Source organism: Micropterus dolomieu, linkage group LG03, assembly GCF_021292245.1.
Source record: "Micropterus dolomieu isolate WLL.071019.BEF.003 ecotype Adirondacks linkage group LG03, ASM2129224v1, whole genome shotgun sequence".
Lineage (NCBI taxonomy): Eukaryota > Metazoa > Chordata > Actinopteri > Centrarchiformes > Centrarchidae > Micropterus > Micropterus dolomieu.
The window spans coordinates 16,987,269-17,004,420 of record NC_060152.1 but is presented as its reverse complement, the minus strand read 5'-3'; the positions used below and the strand labels follow the sequence as shown (position 1 = coordinate 17,004,420).

The following is a 17,152-nucleotide window of genomic DNA, read 5'->3' as shown; positions in this document are numbered from 1 at the left end:
CTGTAACCAAGGAATTGTGTATTGCCTACTTCTGAGTCCCTGCCAAGAGAATTTACCCTTTAGATATGAGACTGACTGATTTAAGATAATTGAGCGATTATTAACTAACTGATCACTGGTGAATAATTGTATAATTATTAAAAGCTACCTAGAGGTCCGGAGACTCTAGGTTAATAACAACTCTGGTGGCGCCCCTTTTTGCGAAACGAGAGCTTTTTATGGATTGATATTGTCTGAATATTAAAATTCATAGCTAGATTAGACATGCTACACTTTTGTTGCACACTTGGACACAAAAGGGACTTCCAGGCGTGTATAAGTTTACAATAACTCCTTTACTTTCGTATTCTGTAAATACAGAAACACAAGCACATCAGCAGAACGTTGTCTCTATGTACAGCAGGCTGTTTACGTCTACTGACTGACGTGTGTGCCCTCCTGTCTAACCCGAAGGACCCCACACATTGCCCAAAGTGCCTGTGTGAGCTTTACACATTATACCCATAAACTGACCTACTAAAATATTACAGTTGTTATTGTACAATAGCATATACATCAGATTACTAAAGAAAAATCAAAACAATTAAAATACTACATTAGAATGGGGGGTGCCCACTGTTATGTGTCCATCAACATGCCCAACAGAGTCCATTAACAAGGCCAACATTTCTGTGGGTCCCACACTTTACTTCCTGTTTTATTTTGTAGTGATCAGTTTCATGTGTTTTTTTCAAGCTTTGCTTCCTGTCTGCTGATTGCTTATGTGTCTCACCTGTGTTAATTGCCCTTGTGTGTGTATATATTGCCCTCAGTTGTGTTTTGTCCTTGTGGCGTCATTGTCTATTGTTGAGTGTTCTGCCTTGTGTGCTGTTTTTTGGACTATTCCCTGTGTGGTGGATTGTTTCTGCCTGTTGGATTTTCCCTTTTATTTGGACTCTCACTGTGAATTAAGAAGTAAGCCTGTTCTGTTAGAATTCCTTTTTTGTTTAGAGTGAATAAATCTTCACTTGAACTGCAACCTCCTAGCCAGTGTCTGCATTTTGGGTCCACAGTCCTGTTTATCTGTTGTAACACTCAGCCTGTGTGATAATAGCAGTAGAAATTTTCATTGAACAGTAGTGTATTGCCAAGTGTACTTGCGCTTGTTTGGTGTTTTCCTGGCAAACAACGTTGGTGTACTGAGGTTGTGTCTTTTCAGAGGCAGCACACAGTGCAATTTAGTAATCGTTTTTGTATTGAAATTGCTGATTTCCTAGAAAGATGCTCATTTGTAATAGTGAAAAAGACAAAATGTTGACATAATCTAATCATATCCAATAATGGTATTGGGCATAAAATGACAGAAATCCTGATTTGACTTTGATATTGATAGCTTTGTTTTATAAGTTTAGTGACAGGTCTTTTGTGCATCTTCTGTTGGCACTCTGGCATAAAACATTAAAATTGACAATGTAATAAAACTGTACCTGTCCTAACATAATTTGATCCAGAACCTACACATTTCCTAATTGAAGGTTGTCCAAACCGCAATTACACCAGCCCAGAGTGACACATGTTCAGCTTGTAGTCCAGCCCTCCAAATGCTGTGGTATTGTTTCTGCTAAAGACTTTCATGTCATCTTTTACAGCATGCCAGAAGATCTGGAAGTCACTGTCAACAGAAGGTGTAGCCAGAGAGAAGACTGTGGCCTCTGAGTCCTGCAATGGACCTGTAGGCATTGAAAATAAACTATAATGCATTCTGCCCTTTTCACAGTTAAAGTTACAGTTGGATCTTTAATTTTATGAGAGAATTTCAGCACTGAAATCCTGTCTTGACGTAATCTGTTCCAGACAAGCTATGTCTTCTTGTGGGAAGGTGAACATTTTCAGATCAGATATAAAAATAAGACGGATCAATATGAGATCAAATGTTCATTTAAATTAATGAATTGTACTACTACATACAATACAAAAATATTTTGAGGGAAATGACTTTACAACTTTGTTAATTATAGATTAAAAGTTCTGTCCATACATTTTTGGTCCCTGTACAGAATTTCAGGAACTTAAAGCAAAATATTAAGTACTGATTCTTGCAGTCTGAACGGCACACATTTAAGGCATGCTCCCCATCATTCAGGATTTAAGGTTCGAAGAAGCTTACTAAACAATCACAATTCCCATACAAAGACTGTTTTGCACAAGTTAATATGTAAATCATTTTCTTCTGGTTAAAAGAGGGATGAGCATTGTTTTGACTGTCAAGCAAATAAATGTTAAAACAATTTCACTCTTAGTTATAAAAGCATAAAGATACTTACATTAAATTACATTAAAACTTTTTTTTTTGGTAACAAAACATGACACAACTTTAACACAAAAACAACAGAAATTAATTCTGAATTACATTAGAGTGGTTCCTTCAACCAGTGTTGTGTGAATGTGCTGATGTTTCTGGTGAACTGAACGTGTCCGTTTGCAGCTAATAACCATGAATGTGAACTACCATGAGAGTTAACAACGCTCACACAGTGTTTTACTGGTAAAGAACCCGACCAGTCTTGGGAAATATATCCTCAGCAAAAAACATCCTCTCACTTACAACTGTGTTTTTTTTCAGAAATATTAAAATATGTAAATATTTGTTTGTACATGAAAAGATTCAACAACTACAACATAAACTGAACAAAGTTTCACAGACATGTGAGTAATAGAAATGGAAAAATGTGTCCCTGAACAAAGTGGGGGGCTCAAAAGCAACAATCAGTATCCGGTGTGGCCCTGTGGTCTGCCACTGCGAGGACAATCCGCTGTCCTTCCTGTTTCCTTGTAGTGCTTTCTTAGGCATCTCACAGTTCAGACATTGCAATTTATTGCCCTGGCAACATTGGCAGACCTCACACCTCCTTACCTTCCGCAGGGACCCTGGGCATCTTTCTTTTGTGTTTTTCAGAGTCAGTAGAGAGGTCTGTTTAGTGTTCTAAAGCCTAGTTCACACTACACAATTTTTAGCCTGACTTGCCAGTCAGCGAGCTCAGCAACCCCATCAAACACACACAGCCACAGCCAACTTCGGGAGAAGTTCGCTCTTCCAGACGCCTACTTCCAACCGGCTGCACACCGGTCAACCCAATTACAGCTCCGTCCAACGCCAGAACCATCTTTGACCAGACAGTCGTCTGCCTCCAGCACGCACTCAAGGAAAGATACCTTTCCACCAAAAGGTTTTTCAGTTTACCCAGCCACCTCCAGCAAGCCGCTCACTTCCACATTCCCGATGCAATGCCACACGCGCCTGACATGACGATGACGTCACAATGACACCCACCGCCATAACGCATCGTCGGTCTTGCAACCACCTGCAATTCACCTTAACTGCACCATTCCCCCGTCCACCCACTTTCAACCTTGCAGCCCTCCCCGCTTCACCTTCCCCAGGCACAAATTCTGTCAGCAAGTATTGCAACCTCGCGCTGCTCTCCCAGCCATCCATTAACTCGACATAACATTCCCGGGGGAGATTCTTACACCCCATGGCACAATCCAACCTACACATCCCTCACCTCCGAAGGGAGCTCACACTTGTAGCTTACCTTCGCTGTCAATGCGATACAACGCGTTCAGTCTTCCCCAATTGCAGGGCCGTGTAGGACGACTCTCTCCATCATTGGATTGGCTCCGCGATTCAGTGGCATCAGTTTCACATAATACGTCCTTTTGCTTCCCAGGCTGCATGCCGCCTTCCACCTCCAGCAATTTAATCAAGGCACCTATCGGGGCACCCAGGGCCGTAGTGCCAAGTAGTGTTTTACACATACGAGGATTGCATTGGCGATAAGGTGCTACATGTAGACAAATACATGTATAAATATATACATACGGAATAAACAACGCCTTCCTCCCCTTTCTCAATCCACCGCACCAGCCATCAGCATCACCACCAGGACTTACTACGGCATAGACTCATCTCCCCCCCTCGACCCCTTCATCCCTCTCCCCTTGACCCCTTAATCCCTCTTTTCATGACCCCTTCATTCCTCTCCCCTGGACCCCTTCATCCCTTTTCTCATGACCCCTTCATCCCTCTCCCCTGGACCCCTTCATCCCTCTTCTCACGACCCCTACATCCCTCTCCCCTCGACGCCTTCAACCCGACATAGAGCAACAGTTTTCTGACCGTCGCGTCGCACATACCAATAGGAAAGTTGTTACCTATGTGTAAGTAAGTTTGATAGAACACACGGGATTTAGGACTCTGCCTGGAGACGTTTATTTTGTCTTTTTTTGGTCAAATAAAATGCCTCCTTGCCTCACTGGATTATACAATTTTGCTCTTTTGGAAAGCATGAGTCAGAAACTTTATGTCATGCAATTGTGACAAAAGAAGTTTTTAAAGTTGCCACCACAGTACTTTTGTAATCCTTTGTGGTTATTATTCATCATTATTTATCATAATTGCATTTGTCAAAATTGATATTAAAATTGTTGACAATCCATCAGCTACAACGTAATTGCTGTAGACAGGAGATGACAAAAAAAAAACTTGCAAGGAGTTGCACTAAAAGCTTTCCTGGAAGTGACAATTTTAACAAATTTCGTTTGTAAAAAAATAAAAAGATCTTTAAAACATTTATTCATTTAACTGATGCTTTTATCCAAAATGTAATTAATTAGTTAACTTAGGTTCAGGACCAGGGCCACGCCTAAAACCACACCTAATCAGCTGACACTGATATCTACACCCGGGCTATTCAACCGGCCTCCTCTGTCTTCGTTTGCTCGATGCAAGAGAGACAACGGTCAAAATCATGGACCCCGAACTAGAAATCAACTCACCCGAGTCACGACCTTTACGACGAGCTGTTCCAAATCGGCTACATCCCACCTACACCACAGCAGTCAGACATCAGCCTAGTGTCTCGGGGGAGCCGTTTGCGATCCGAGGTGAGCATACCACGGCATCGCCAGGATCCTCGCTTCTCCGACGAAATATCCCCGTCTTCCCGCGGCTCTCAGGCCTCATCCTATCAGCCAGCAAGATCAGGAATTCGAGGTCGCCGCAGGCACAGACGTGGGAGTCGGTAGAAAACCTCTCCTCGGCAGAAGCCTCCCTCCATCCTCCGCAACACAGCCGTCTCCTCTTCCACTAACCGAGCCTGACGTTTGATGTTGGACCGTCGCTCGCCTTCAACGGTTCCTCAGAGGTAAAGGAGTATCCTTCCTCCACAATGACAATAAAGCAACTTTGTTCCATCTCTACAAATCCTGCATCAATCCTCCAGCAATACCAATCACCGTGCCTCCAGCGCTTCCGGGTCTCCCGCCAGGGTCGGACACGGCCAGCAGCGTCACGCATCACGTCACAGGGCCTCGACAGCCACAGCATGCATCTCCAGCTCCCCCTGGCGGGGATCAGGTTGTATTTCCCCATGTGCCTGCTTCCTCCGTGATGTCATGTCTCAGGAAATCTCTGCCTTCTTTTCATCCCTGTGCCCGCAGGCTGCACTCTCCTCCCGCGCACACACATCCTTTCATCCCATCATCCCTTCCTCTACCCTTCCTTCAGCCACTCACAGCAATACGGGATTTTCATTTCAGGACCCCGGCACAGCAACTCAAAGGGCCTCACCAATCATCTGCGGTGATCCTGAGCTTCCTAATGAATGTTTTTGCTTGTGTTAACAATTTTTCCCTGGCCACAGCAACACCAGCAACTCAGCTAGCTTCAACAATCCATCAAACTTCACCTATCTCCCCCCATTGCGCCAGCAGATTCTTGCCGGTAATTACATAGACTTAGCTCAGCTCCTCCAACCATCCATAATTGACACTAGTCATCCCAGGGAAATACAGACTAACCTTGGTTCAGTACAGCCCCATCACCCTTCATCCTCCAGAGATAGGGAATTAACTCTAAATTTTCCCTAGCTTTTTCTCTCTTCCGCAACACCATCTGCTTAGCCTTCCCTGAAGGAGTTGGACGATTATCTCTCCATAGTGTTAGACATGGCTTTACGGTTCGGGGGGACGGGTTTCTGTAGCTACCACGTGCATTTCACGGGCAGCCGGTCAAATCCAGCAATTCAACCAGGGCACATACTGGGGAGCTCTCAATACCGAACTTTACTGCCGCATCTTTGCAGCCCGCACTTCCCTCTCCTGCGAGTTATGCGGAGCCCCCTCCCACCCTGCCTCAGCATGTACAGTCAGTGCCCCACCACCACGTTCACACCCTTCTTCCTCGCGCAACGGCTCAGCGTTTAATCGCCTGTCATCAGCCGCACCCCCACCTCCCATCATCTTCAGGCCGGCAGACATACATCCCTCCATCAACATCCCCATACCAAAGGGAATCGACAAATGGGGGAGGCCAATCCTTTATCAGGGAGGCAGGATGGTCTGCAACAATTATAATCACCTCGGCTGCTCAATGTCCAACTGCCGACTCATGCACGTCTGCTCCTATTGCAGAGGAGCTCACGCCAGGAGCACCTGCCCTCATAATCTGACCACTCCTGCAGAATGACTTGAACGCCACACCAGTCAAGGTAAACAGCCTCGCCACTGATTTACAAAATCACCCAGATAGACTGTTTGTTAATTTTCTCATAAACGACTTCACACACGGTTTCCATCCAGGTATAGTAGTCTGCCCAGACTCTACGCACACCTGCCGCAGTCTGCTCTCTCAAAACTCCACATAGTCGACTCTTCATTAGCTAAAGAAGTCAAAAAGGGTTCCATGATAGGCCCATTCGACAAGCCTCCTTTTTCAGCGTTCCGAATCAGTCCTCTAGGCGTCGCCACCCGGAAGTTCCCATGCCATCACCCTCATCCGCATAGCAGATCAAAGGGCAGATATTACCAGCGCATTCAAAGTCTTGCCCATACACCCAGATTTCTGGCGTTTTTTCGGGGTTTGCTGGAAAGGAGCCTATTACTTTTCCGTGCGTCTTGCCTTCGGCTTCAAGCAGTCCCAAGATCTTTGACTCCCTGTCTGAAGCCCTGTGCTGGATCTTGACTAACAACTACAGACTTCCTTACATACTCCAACTCCTTGACGATTTCCTCGTTGTCACTCCACCATCGTCACCCCTTCGTGCAGGGCTTGATACTCTCATCAAAGCTTTTCATGAACTAGGCATCCCCCTCTCCAAAGAGAAAACCTCAGGGCCTAGCACCTCCATCGAGTTCTTAGGGATCACCCTGGACTCAACCTCCTTTCAGGCATCGCTGCCCGCAAAGAAAATACAGCGCATCTCTCTACTTCTCTCAAACTTTCTTCTAGCAGTCAGATGCACCAAACGTCAGCTACTAGCCCTCCTCGGCCATCTCAATTATGCCATTCGCATAATTCCGCAGGCAAAATCCTTCTTGTCCAATCTCTTAACCACAGCCGCAGCCATCCCCTCTCTCTCTCCAAAATGGAAATGCGCCTGTGACTACATTTCCTGGTTCCCTGGAACTGCATTTCCTTCTTCAATGAAGACTTCATCACCCAGCCTGAGGACATTCAGCTGTACACTGACGCAGCTCCTTCTGTAGGTTTCGGCGGATACTACGGGGGGAGGAGGTTCGCCTCCACTTGGCCCTCAGAATTCAGACATTTAAGCACCAAGTCCGGCTCTCCTTCATTGGCGCTCCACAAACTATATCCCATTGTCATCGCCGCCATTCTTTGGGGGCACGAATGGTCAAGAAGTCCGTTCTCATTCATTCCGACAACACAGCAGTAGTTGAAATCTTAAACAAAGGTCGATCTCGTTCTCCGGTCAGTTCCTTCGCAGACTCACACTAATATCCGCCCAACATCAGTTCATCCTCAGGGCAGCTCATGTTCCCGGCCACCAAAACAGCATCGCCGATTCATTGTCTCGTTTCTCTTTCCAGAAATTCAGACACTTGGCTCCAGAATCGGACTGTCATCCCACACCAGTGCCACCGTTTTCAACCACAACATTAAACTAAATCCTCAGCTGAGAAACCTCTCTTACACCTCACAAGAAGCCATCATTAACAACCTCGCCCCTAGCACTCTCTCAGCCTACTTGACTGGCTGGAATCCCTTCAAGGCATTTCACGCCACATATCTGCTGCCATTTCCATCTGCAATTTCATCACCTACGCGCATTCCATTGAGAAAATCCGCCCCTCTACCATCCAGACCTACTTAGCAGGCATCAATTTCTTCTTCAAGAATAGTCACCGGCTTCCCATGTCCGTCCACCTCTCATTCCCACATCACAATGTTATTTAAAGGCTTGAAGAAACAAGAACCCACTAGCCACTAGATGCTTACCCCTCACTTCAGACCTCCTCAGTCGCTGAATTCATTCTCTTCATTCAGGATACATGTCGCCAGCAATCGATTCGACTCTAGAATCCATGTTTTTGCTGGCTTTCTTCGGCTTCCTGAGGTGTTCAGAATTCACCCCTACCCCTGTCAGACATCACCATTCACACCTCTATCTCTCTCATTTTCACACTCTGAAGAAGTAAAACGGATCAGCTAAGAGTTTCCTTCCCCATCTACATCTTCCACCTCAGCTCCTATCTCAGCCCCTACAAGCCACTATCCAAATGTATCCAGGTACGTCGCTAAGGCATCACCAACGCACCCACTTTTCCTTACCGAAACAGGAAAATGGCCACTCGATTCTGGTTCCAGAAACATCTGAACAGAATCCTCTGCATTTCAGGCATATCACCCGAACATTATTCAAGCCATTCATTCCACATCGGCGCCGCTTCCACAGCGGCCAGATCAGGCATCTACGACCAAACCATTAAGGTCCTCGGCCGTTGGTCATCCCAGGCCTACCATTCATACATTTACAACAATCTCAACGATCTCCATCAAGCCCACATACGGATTAGTGCAATATAATCAGACTCAGCATCCAGATGGCATCCTTTCTCCACCACCACTCCCCTCTACATCCATTTATCTATCTGTACATTCACCAAAACGACACAACATCTTGTGTGGCCGGTGGCGATAGTAGCTGTCTGGTTGGAGGGCCTGTGTTTGGTTTGGCCAGCCCACTCTTCTCTTGAGGCCCTTCAGGTTTTATATTATTTTTAAAAGGGTGGATGCCAGTTCCCATATTCAAACACTCCAAAATAAATACATCAAACGAATCCAAGTTCAACATACCCAGGATATCGTTTCGTTATCTGGCTTAAGCCTAACAGCCACAGTCACGCTAAGCAGTTGATTATCAACTCAATAAGACAACCCAGGTTTTCCCAATCTAGCTGTGTGTGTTCACATAAAAGAGTCTGTGTTTGCAGCATATGACCAATCGCAAACATGGACAAGTCTACTGTATTTACAGTGTTTCTTAATTCATGCCTTTCCAATTTAAGAGCTCACAATTTATAGCAGCTTGTTACCTGTCAAGGCATTTCCTTAAGTGGGATAAAAATTCTAAACATAATTTACAGAATGTAGCATAATCATTCTTTAGATCATTTAGATGTTTTTCCTCTGCTTTTTCTTTCTTTCATTCATCTTCCTGTACTACAGATGTGTGTTTGTGAGTGGGGGTGTGTTTTGAATGCATTCATGCATGAGGCAACCTACAGCATTTGTGTGTGCCGGCTTGTCAATGTTGATAGATTAATGCTTGATCATGTGTCACTAACAACTACCAGTTAGCTGTTCCATGCTTTCTTCACTCCCTTCACGATCAACTAAACTGACTTGCTGCAGCACAACATCAAGGGCCTATCTGTACTGTCACAACCAAATATTATATTCGCTCTGCAGCCGACTTCAGTGATGGAGGAGTCTGCGTGCTCCTCTCTTCACTGATGTGATGAGAACCAGTAATGACTGGGGAGAAGCCTGCAGCTCAGAGCGAATGTTTCCTGGAGAACGGCGTCAGATCAGCTGGAGGGATGAACCCTGGAGAGGGATCAGACCGAGACGACTAGACAGAGCACATTCAGCTCAGCAGGGAAAACTCCCTGAGTATGACTGAGCTTCCAGACAGGATAAGATATATATATATATGGGAGGGTGAAAGAGAGACAAGACAATGCTGTTCAGTCACACTTGTGTTTATTTTGAAAAGCATTTCACAGTGGTGGTTACACTTGACATATAGGAACATTAATAAGGAACAACAAAAGAAAAGCATTGAGAATTAAATCCAATAACTGAAATACACAGAAAACAATCCAATAAACATAAGCCGTCATATACTATAGATAAAGGTTGTTTAGAAACTCAAAGATATAAAAATTAGTGTTGGTCAAACTGTTGCTGCTGTTATTAAAGGAAATACTGCAAAGTCATTGATCTCAGAGTCTTTCTGTAACAATATTGGATGAAAATGAATATACCAAGAATTAAAATCTAGTGGAAGAAAAGACCTTACAAAAGCAAAGTAATGTTAAAATGCAGTATGGCTGCATTAATGCATGTGATGATTATCTATGTAGGTCCAAGGTATTTGTATAACTGATGAAAACCTTACTTTGTTGACATTAGAGAGAAGAACAGTAGGTGTAATTGTATAGTGTTGGATCTATGACATCCAAAACAATAAGCCAGGTCACCTGTTGATAGAGTTCTTGGAATACAAGTCACCGGGGTGTCTTTTTGTCTGTTTTCTGTGCATACCAGTGATTTTGTGTCTGTAATTGTCCTATTTTAGCAGTGATTTGTTGCTGTCTTCCTCTGGATCAGTCCTCTCCCAGCCCTGTCGAATGCGGACAAGCCTGTGGTCCACACAGGGCAAGAGGAGCAGCAGCTTGAGCACTATCACCACAGAAGGCACCACCAGACAGAGCATGTAGGCCGAAGGAGTGTACCATTTGTAGGAAGAGGGGAAAAGGAACCTGTTCCAGCCATACAGGTAGGTGTGAAAGGTACAGAAGAACAGTGTCACGTATCCCAGCTTGGACTGGAAGAGGGAAAAACAAGACACACTCACTGAGTACCCGTGCACACTCACAGATTCAAATAGTTACACTTGCACTGATATTACACAGAGCTATTCTCTGTGTAATAGGTTCAGTAAGCTGGAATGTGATAGACTGACCTTTATAGAGACAAGATTTTGACCTACACGCACGCCAACATACTCATCTACATTGTGCACACAGATGCACATAACGATAATTTAATTACTTTATATAGAGGGTGTGCATACACGCACACTTGCAAATTTAGAGGCAAGTGGATCCATTTCACACACATGAACAAGACGTAAAGACTGTGGCCAAGGATAATGTATGCCCCCCAAATTACATTTGATGAATAACTTAACATTTAAAGCACTGCTCTAATTTGGGCTTGAGTAAAGGGGAGGGGTGTGGAATGAGAAAATGAGCTTGACATGACCTAGTTACATTTATGAATGAGTTTGTTCCTTGTGGTGAGGCTGATTTCATTTTCGATTGGTCAAAGTTAGAAAAAAGGTAAACATTTGTGTTTGCCCAAGTAAAAACAATTGCAGTGGAAGATTTTGCAAGGGTACGAAAAAAATCACTTCCCACACATTTCTCCCAACAGGAAGTTGGAAACAGCTATCTGGCCCATGCAACTATTTTCCATCTGGGCTGAAGCACACAGAATCATCTTGAGCTTGAATCTTGGCTAATGGATGTGATGTGAAGATTGTAGCAAATAGTTTGTTCTGCCAGTATCCACATTCCTTAAAGGTCCAGTAGCTTCTCTGTAAATTTCCACACTAACAGAACCTCAGCAGCCCAGAGCATAAACAGGTGCAATACTGTAGTGGCAGTACACAGAAACACACTTTAAAATATGTCCAGCAGGCACTTTGTAAGTGGGTATCAACTGAACCTATTTAATATTGTGAGCGTGTATCTCTGTGTTAACTGAATCATCAATCAGGGTGTCATTTGCAGCTTTTCAAGGCCACATTGTAGAGGTGAGATAATCAGTTGTCCCAAATTAAATGTCCAAATGGTTGTTTGTATTCATTTTATCAGAAGCTGGCTCATGAAATATCACAGAAATGGCTCTAAAATGACCAGCAATGTGCTTGTCTTCCATTCAGTTTCCTTTTTGTGGGCTAAGAGTGCCAAATCAGTTGGCTACAAAAGGTGTGAAGCCTTTGCTATCTTTTGCATCACAACATTTACATGCAAATCTAAGTAGATGGTATATACAATTGCACCTTTTTAATTTGTGGGATGAACAATGCAATAACTATACACTCTGTTATTTAATAATTCCTCTAAAAACACATACACAGGTACAAACACCCACATCCACATAAGGGAAAAGCTGTTGGACAGATTGCTTGGGAGACCACAGGGCCAGCACCACAGGAAACTAATAAAAACCCTGTGGTCTCATTCCTCCAGTTAACAGTAAACAAGATTCAGCCACATTATGATGTGCTGCACGGCAGCCTACACAGCCAAAGAAGAGGTCTGTATTCTATGTCCCTAATGTGTCACTGTGAATGTGCGGACACTCTGAAGCTCACACATTCTAACACATCAAGATATCCACATATCATATGACTCAGACACACATGCCAGTATCCACCTGTATGAAGCTGAACTCTCTCCAGCTGAGAGCATTGCTGACAGAAGGAAGAGAGGTTATTCCCAACACGACATAGAAGCCAAATCCTAGAATCCCCATGGATAAGTAAGAGTCACTACGCCACGCCACGTCGGTGTCAAACTCTGATGTTCGGTTCTCCTTGATCTAAAAGTGACAATAAACAAGACAGAGTGATGTGTTTTAACAGTTTCTGGAAACAGTACAGAATAATCAAAAATAATCTGAATTCATGGTTGTATCTGAATAAGCAAGTATATCTTATGCAAACAAACACAAAGCTTTGAATTCATCAAACACACTAATTTTCAAGATGCATGGCTGTCTTACCTGTGAGATGGTATTCGCAGCAAGCCTGAATCTCACATAATATCTGGGGATGCAAATGACAAAACCTTTTAAAGAATAATTATCAGGCAAATTTACATTGACTTCATCTTTTACACAACTAAGGCAGGCAGATTATTATAATGTTTTGTACTGTAATTCAGCTGCACTTTCCAGAAGGCATTCTCTTTGGTGCCCATCAACTCAAAGATCTTAGATTAAAAAAATTAAAAATTGCATTTCAGCGTGCAACAATTAATCTCCACAATTAACAGCTCTGTGTCAAACAGCTCCTTTCTTCTCTAATTTACTTCCTTCTTTTTACAGTTAATAGTTTTTTTCATATGGTATATTTTAGTACACAACCACAATTCATTCAAACCTTAGCTTTACCCCTCTTCTAAGGATTGGTCCACATCAGCCTTGGTTCGTTTGGGTTGGTGCTAACACCAGACTCTAACTCTGGTGAGGACCAAACAACAGCTCACAGCCTGTCTCTAAGGGCTGGTTTTGGACCACTGTCAAGTGAACTCTGAAGCGGTTAATTTCTGGTATGAACAGCATTCGAACCAATAACAGGGACAAACCTGGACTCACGAAGAAGCGAGATGGCGGCAATTGTCTTAAAAAAGGTGCTATAGCCTACATTTTTAAATCACGTGTTAAATCATGATGCCTGTCAGCTGATGGATGATTGCATTGACTATCGGCCCAAATATACTGCCAATCAAAATCTTTCCAACCATTCCAAACACTTTAGCAACCACTTAGCTACATACTGCAAAAACACTTTCCAACATTCTTCCATCTTTTTGATGACATCTGTCCATTTTTCTGTCTTTCTAACAATAGCTCTTGCCAAACATCTTTTTTTCTTTCTACTCTTTTGCCGACTTCTCCAGCTTATCAAGTAAAAATACATTTTAGTGGTCAGCAATCATGCCTTTTCATCTGAAAACCTTTCTTTAAGAGGAGACGCTGTAAGAAACTGAAGGCTAATTGTTTGAATTTTCTGGTTACATATGTAGTTATCCTCTATGTGGTCTGACTATTTATATGCCATATATTACCCTACTATTTGCCAGGTTACACAGATGACAGGTTTTTAGGTACACCAAGCCCAAAGTAATGCAGCCCTGCATCCTAAAAACGGTAGGAATAATTGCAGGGCTATTATTATTATTGTTATTAGACTGTATTTGTTTTTGCAAGGTGTTTCTTTTAAACTGACTGAATTAAAGTTACAGTTTTAATTACTTCCAAATTCAAAGCTGTCATTATTTGTTTTGGGTTAGGGTTAACAACAACAATGTAATAAGACGTGGTGATATATTGAAATAGGGAGTATGATGTATGAACCTGTAACATACCTTATTGGGATGATGAGAGTGTAGAGCACATGTAGAGAAGCAAAGCCAAGTGCTATCAGTCCCAGCTGTTTCCTGCAGAGCATCCAACGATCCAGCCAGTCTGGGAAACGCCTGAAACAAACAAATTTTTACTTGTATGGTGCATTGGGACTGCAAGGACTTCACAGATGAAGTTAATTTGTGATCTAAACTGAACTTTTATCATGTGAGCTAGCGATCTATGACCCATGACCTCACCTGATCAACAAAACCCCCAGCACAACTTATGCTCACTCTCTTTTCTCTGGACCACAATTCGCTGCAGACAGCTACAGCTGTCTTCCAGCAGTCTTACAGCCACAGCTGTCTTCCAGCATGTTCTGCTCGGAGCAGACACGCAGCAGAACCAAACGATTCATCAATTAAATCGATTACTAAAATGCATCGACGCATATTCTTTGCATCAAGACATAATCCATATAACTATGTACCACACTGTTTCGCAAGGACATTTATTACTGTCGCACATTGCGCTTATGCGCTGTGTGAACACCATGTGATTATGATGGCGCTGTTTACAAAGTGGAGGAAAAGAGAGAAAATAGTGAGGGACGAAGAAGAAAGTGTCCAACTTATGGGATTATTTCAAGGTAAAAGAAAACAACAACTGTAATGTTACAGTCCTTCCACCGTAAAACAAAACTTATGTTGCCTAACGTTACCACAACAGTACAACGGCCCCTGATCAGCCACCAAGCAAAAGTACTTCTTAAACAATGCATCGATGAATCCATGAAATAATTTATAGCAGCTCCCAGTACTAAATCATCAGTTGCTGCAGCCCTACATGACAGAGCAAAATACTACAGCGGAACCACAATTGTTCCTCACCTGGCAAATCCTGCCAACTAGCACGCCAAAGAAACTTTTCTTTCTTTACAGACTGGTAATGTACTTGGGCATTAAATAGGTTAACAGTGTAACGTTACTTGGCTTTGCACAGGACTATTTAGCTTTTGTAGATGTACATGTATTGATGTGTTTTTCATTGAGGTTTTATTGTTGTGGTCATTTCATGGTTAAGGTGAGGTTATTATTGTTCTCAGCCACCGCTAATTAAATTTTATTTAACCTTTATTTAACCAGGTGAGTCTCATTGAGATTAAAATCTCTTTTGCAAGAGAGACCTGGCCAGCATAAAAGAACATAAAGAACAAGTTTCCAACATATAAAAGACATCAATCATCCATACACTGTAAGAAACTTACTGTAAAACAAATCACAGTAAATAACTATGGATTTCACAGGCATTTTTTACAGTGTACATAAGTAACACAAGCCCCTGTGTTGAATAAGGCAGAATAAGGCAATGACCATGTTCACCTGCTCCATATCCTTCAGAGTTGAAAAAAAATGTCTATAAGAAATAAAGGCAGTCAGTTTCAACGAGTTCTGAAGAAGGTTCCAAGCAGAAGGTGCAGCAAACATGAAGGCTTTTTTACCCAATTCTTTTCGGAGGGACCAACAAGTGTAGGACGTCCTGTGAACGTAATCCATAATAGCCTTGAGTACTTGTTAAGAAGATACTCAAACAGGTAGGAGCTAGTCCAAGAAGTGCCTTATAGATAAAACACTACACACCAATGAATGTACCTTGCATTGAGTGAAGGCCATTTAGCTTTATAGTAAAGGGTACAATGATGTGTCCTATAATTACAGCCAGTGAAAAAACGCAATGCACAATGATACATAACATCCATACAACTCTGTGTCTGTGTGAAGCATTACACAAGTAATATTATGCTCCACACAGACACAGAGTTGTTGCATGCTAACTCCTTTTAACTTAGCACCATTATCAGACACAGATGACACATATATCATCTTGTCACAAGATCTCTGACGTAATTGCTGACGTAATCTGCACTCTGCGCATGCGTTGGCGTCTGTAGCCACCTGTCGGAAGCTCCGTCTTAAACCGGACTCTTATCCAGTTTTAATCCACTCTTTTTTTTCCGTTACATTTTTTATATCCTTTTTATTTAACTTAACTTTATTTAAGTTTTACATGGGTTAAGGATTTTAGTCATCCGACATGGATTTTAAGCTAGATGACCGTAAAAACGCGATCAACGCTACTGACCACAACAAAGCTCCAGTGACTATGATAGCCGAGATAACTCTGCCCCATGAGGACTGCACACTCCTTAAGAAAGCAAACAAAAAGATTGCTGACCTTATGGAAGACATCCGACGACTTTCAGAGGAACTCAAAGAGAAAGATTCCCTGCTGACTGGCTTTATGGATGTGGCTTCAGTACAAGCCAAACAGATTGTTTCTCTTAGCGCAACCGCTAACATCCAGGACACCGTGTTTTTTGGACCCCTCTAGCCTTCCCAGGCTTTCATCCTGCTCGACTCCGAAGCATCAGTCAACCTGGGCTGAAGTGGTGGTCCGTGGCTGCAAGAGAGGCTCGGATGGGGCTGCCTCTCCTCCGCACATCGGCCTCTCCAACCGCTATGCAGCCCTGTCTAACGACACTCCGGTCCATCCAGCTGATGCACCTGCGGCTTCGAGTCTCCCTGATACGGATCTCTTTTGGCGCACAGTGCCTGCCGACACTGTTGCATCTCCTTCACCGGCTACATCTCCTGCACTGGGCCGCCGGTCTGCCGCCGGGCCTGATCGGCGGCCGTCATCCCGGTCAAAAACCTCCGCTTCCCGACGTAGGATCCTGAAGGAGGCTGTGCTCAGACGCTCCGGAGGCAGTCTCTACCCTGCACCGTCGGGTAGCCCTTCTCTCAGGTCTGTTACTGCTACTCCAACACAACACTCGGCAGCTCATGCACTCCATCCTCAGTCCGCACGCAGTGTTGAAGCAGATTCTGCTCAGTCCTGCTCTGGAACCACACAACCAGCATCTCCTCGTCCTCTTTTCTCCCC

General features: G+C 43.5%; 1 protein-coding gene and 1 long non-coding RNA gene across 2 annotated transcripts in view; one reads left to right on the top strand and one right to left on the bottom strand.

Annotated features, from left to right (window-relative positions):
- Positions 1-844: 844 nt before the first annotated feature.
- LOC123968910 lies at positions 845-1,761 on the top strand. Its single transcript, XR_006824572.1, has 2 exons — positions 845-954; positions 1,629-1,761. It is a non-coding gene; the product is annotated as an uncharacterized LOC123968910 (long non-coding RNA).
- An 8,270-nt stretch (positions 1,762-10,031) lies between these two features.
- Positions 10,032-17,152, bottom strand: part of steap4 (STEAP family member 4) — a 17,840-nt gene continuing 10,719 nt past the window's right edge. The window contains exons 7-10 of the mRNA XM_046045331.1: positions 14,230-14,340; positions 12,863-12,905; positions 12,515-12,679; positions 10,032-10,895 (exon numbers count right to left, since the gene is read on the bottom strand). Of these exons, the coding sequence (XP_045901287.1) occupies positions 10,638-10,895; positions 12,515-12,679; positions 12,863-12,905; positions 14,230-14,340 (577 nt within the window). The 3' untranslated portion in view covers positions 10,032-10,637. The remainder of the gene's footprint in view (positions 10,896-12,514; positions 12,680-12,862; positions 12,906-14,229; positions 14,341-17,152) is intronic.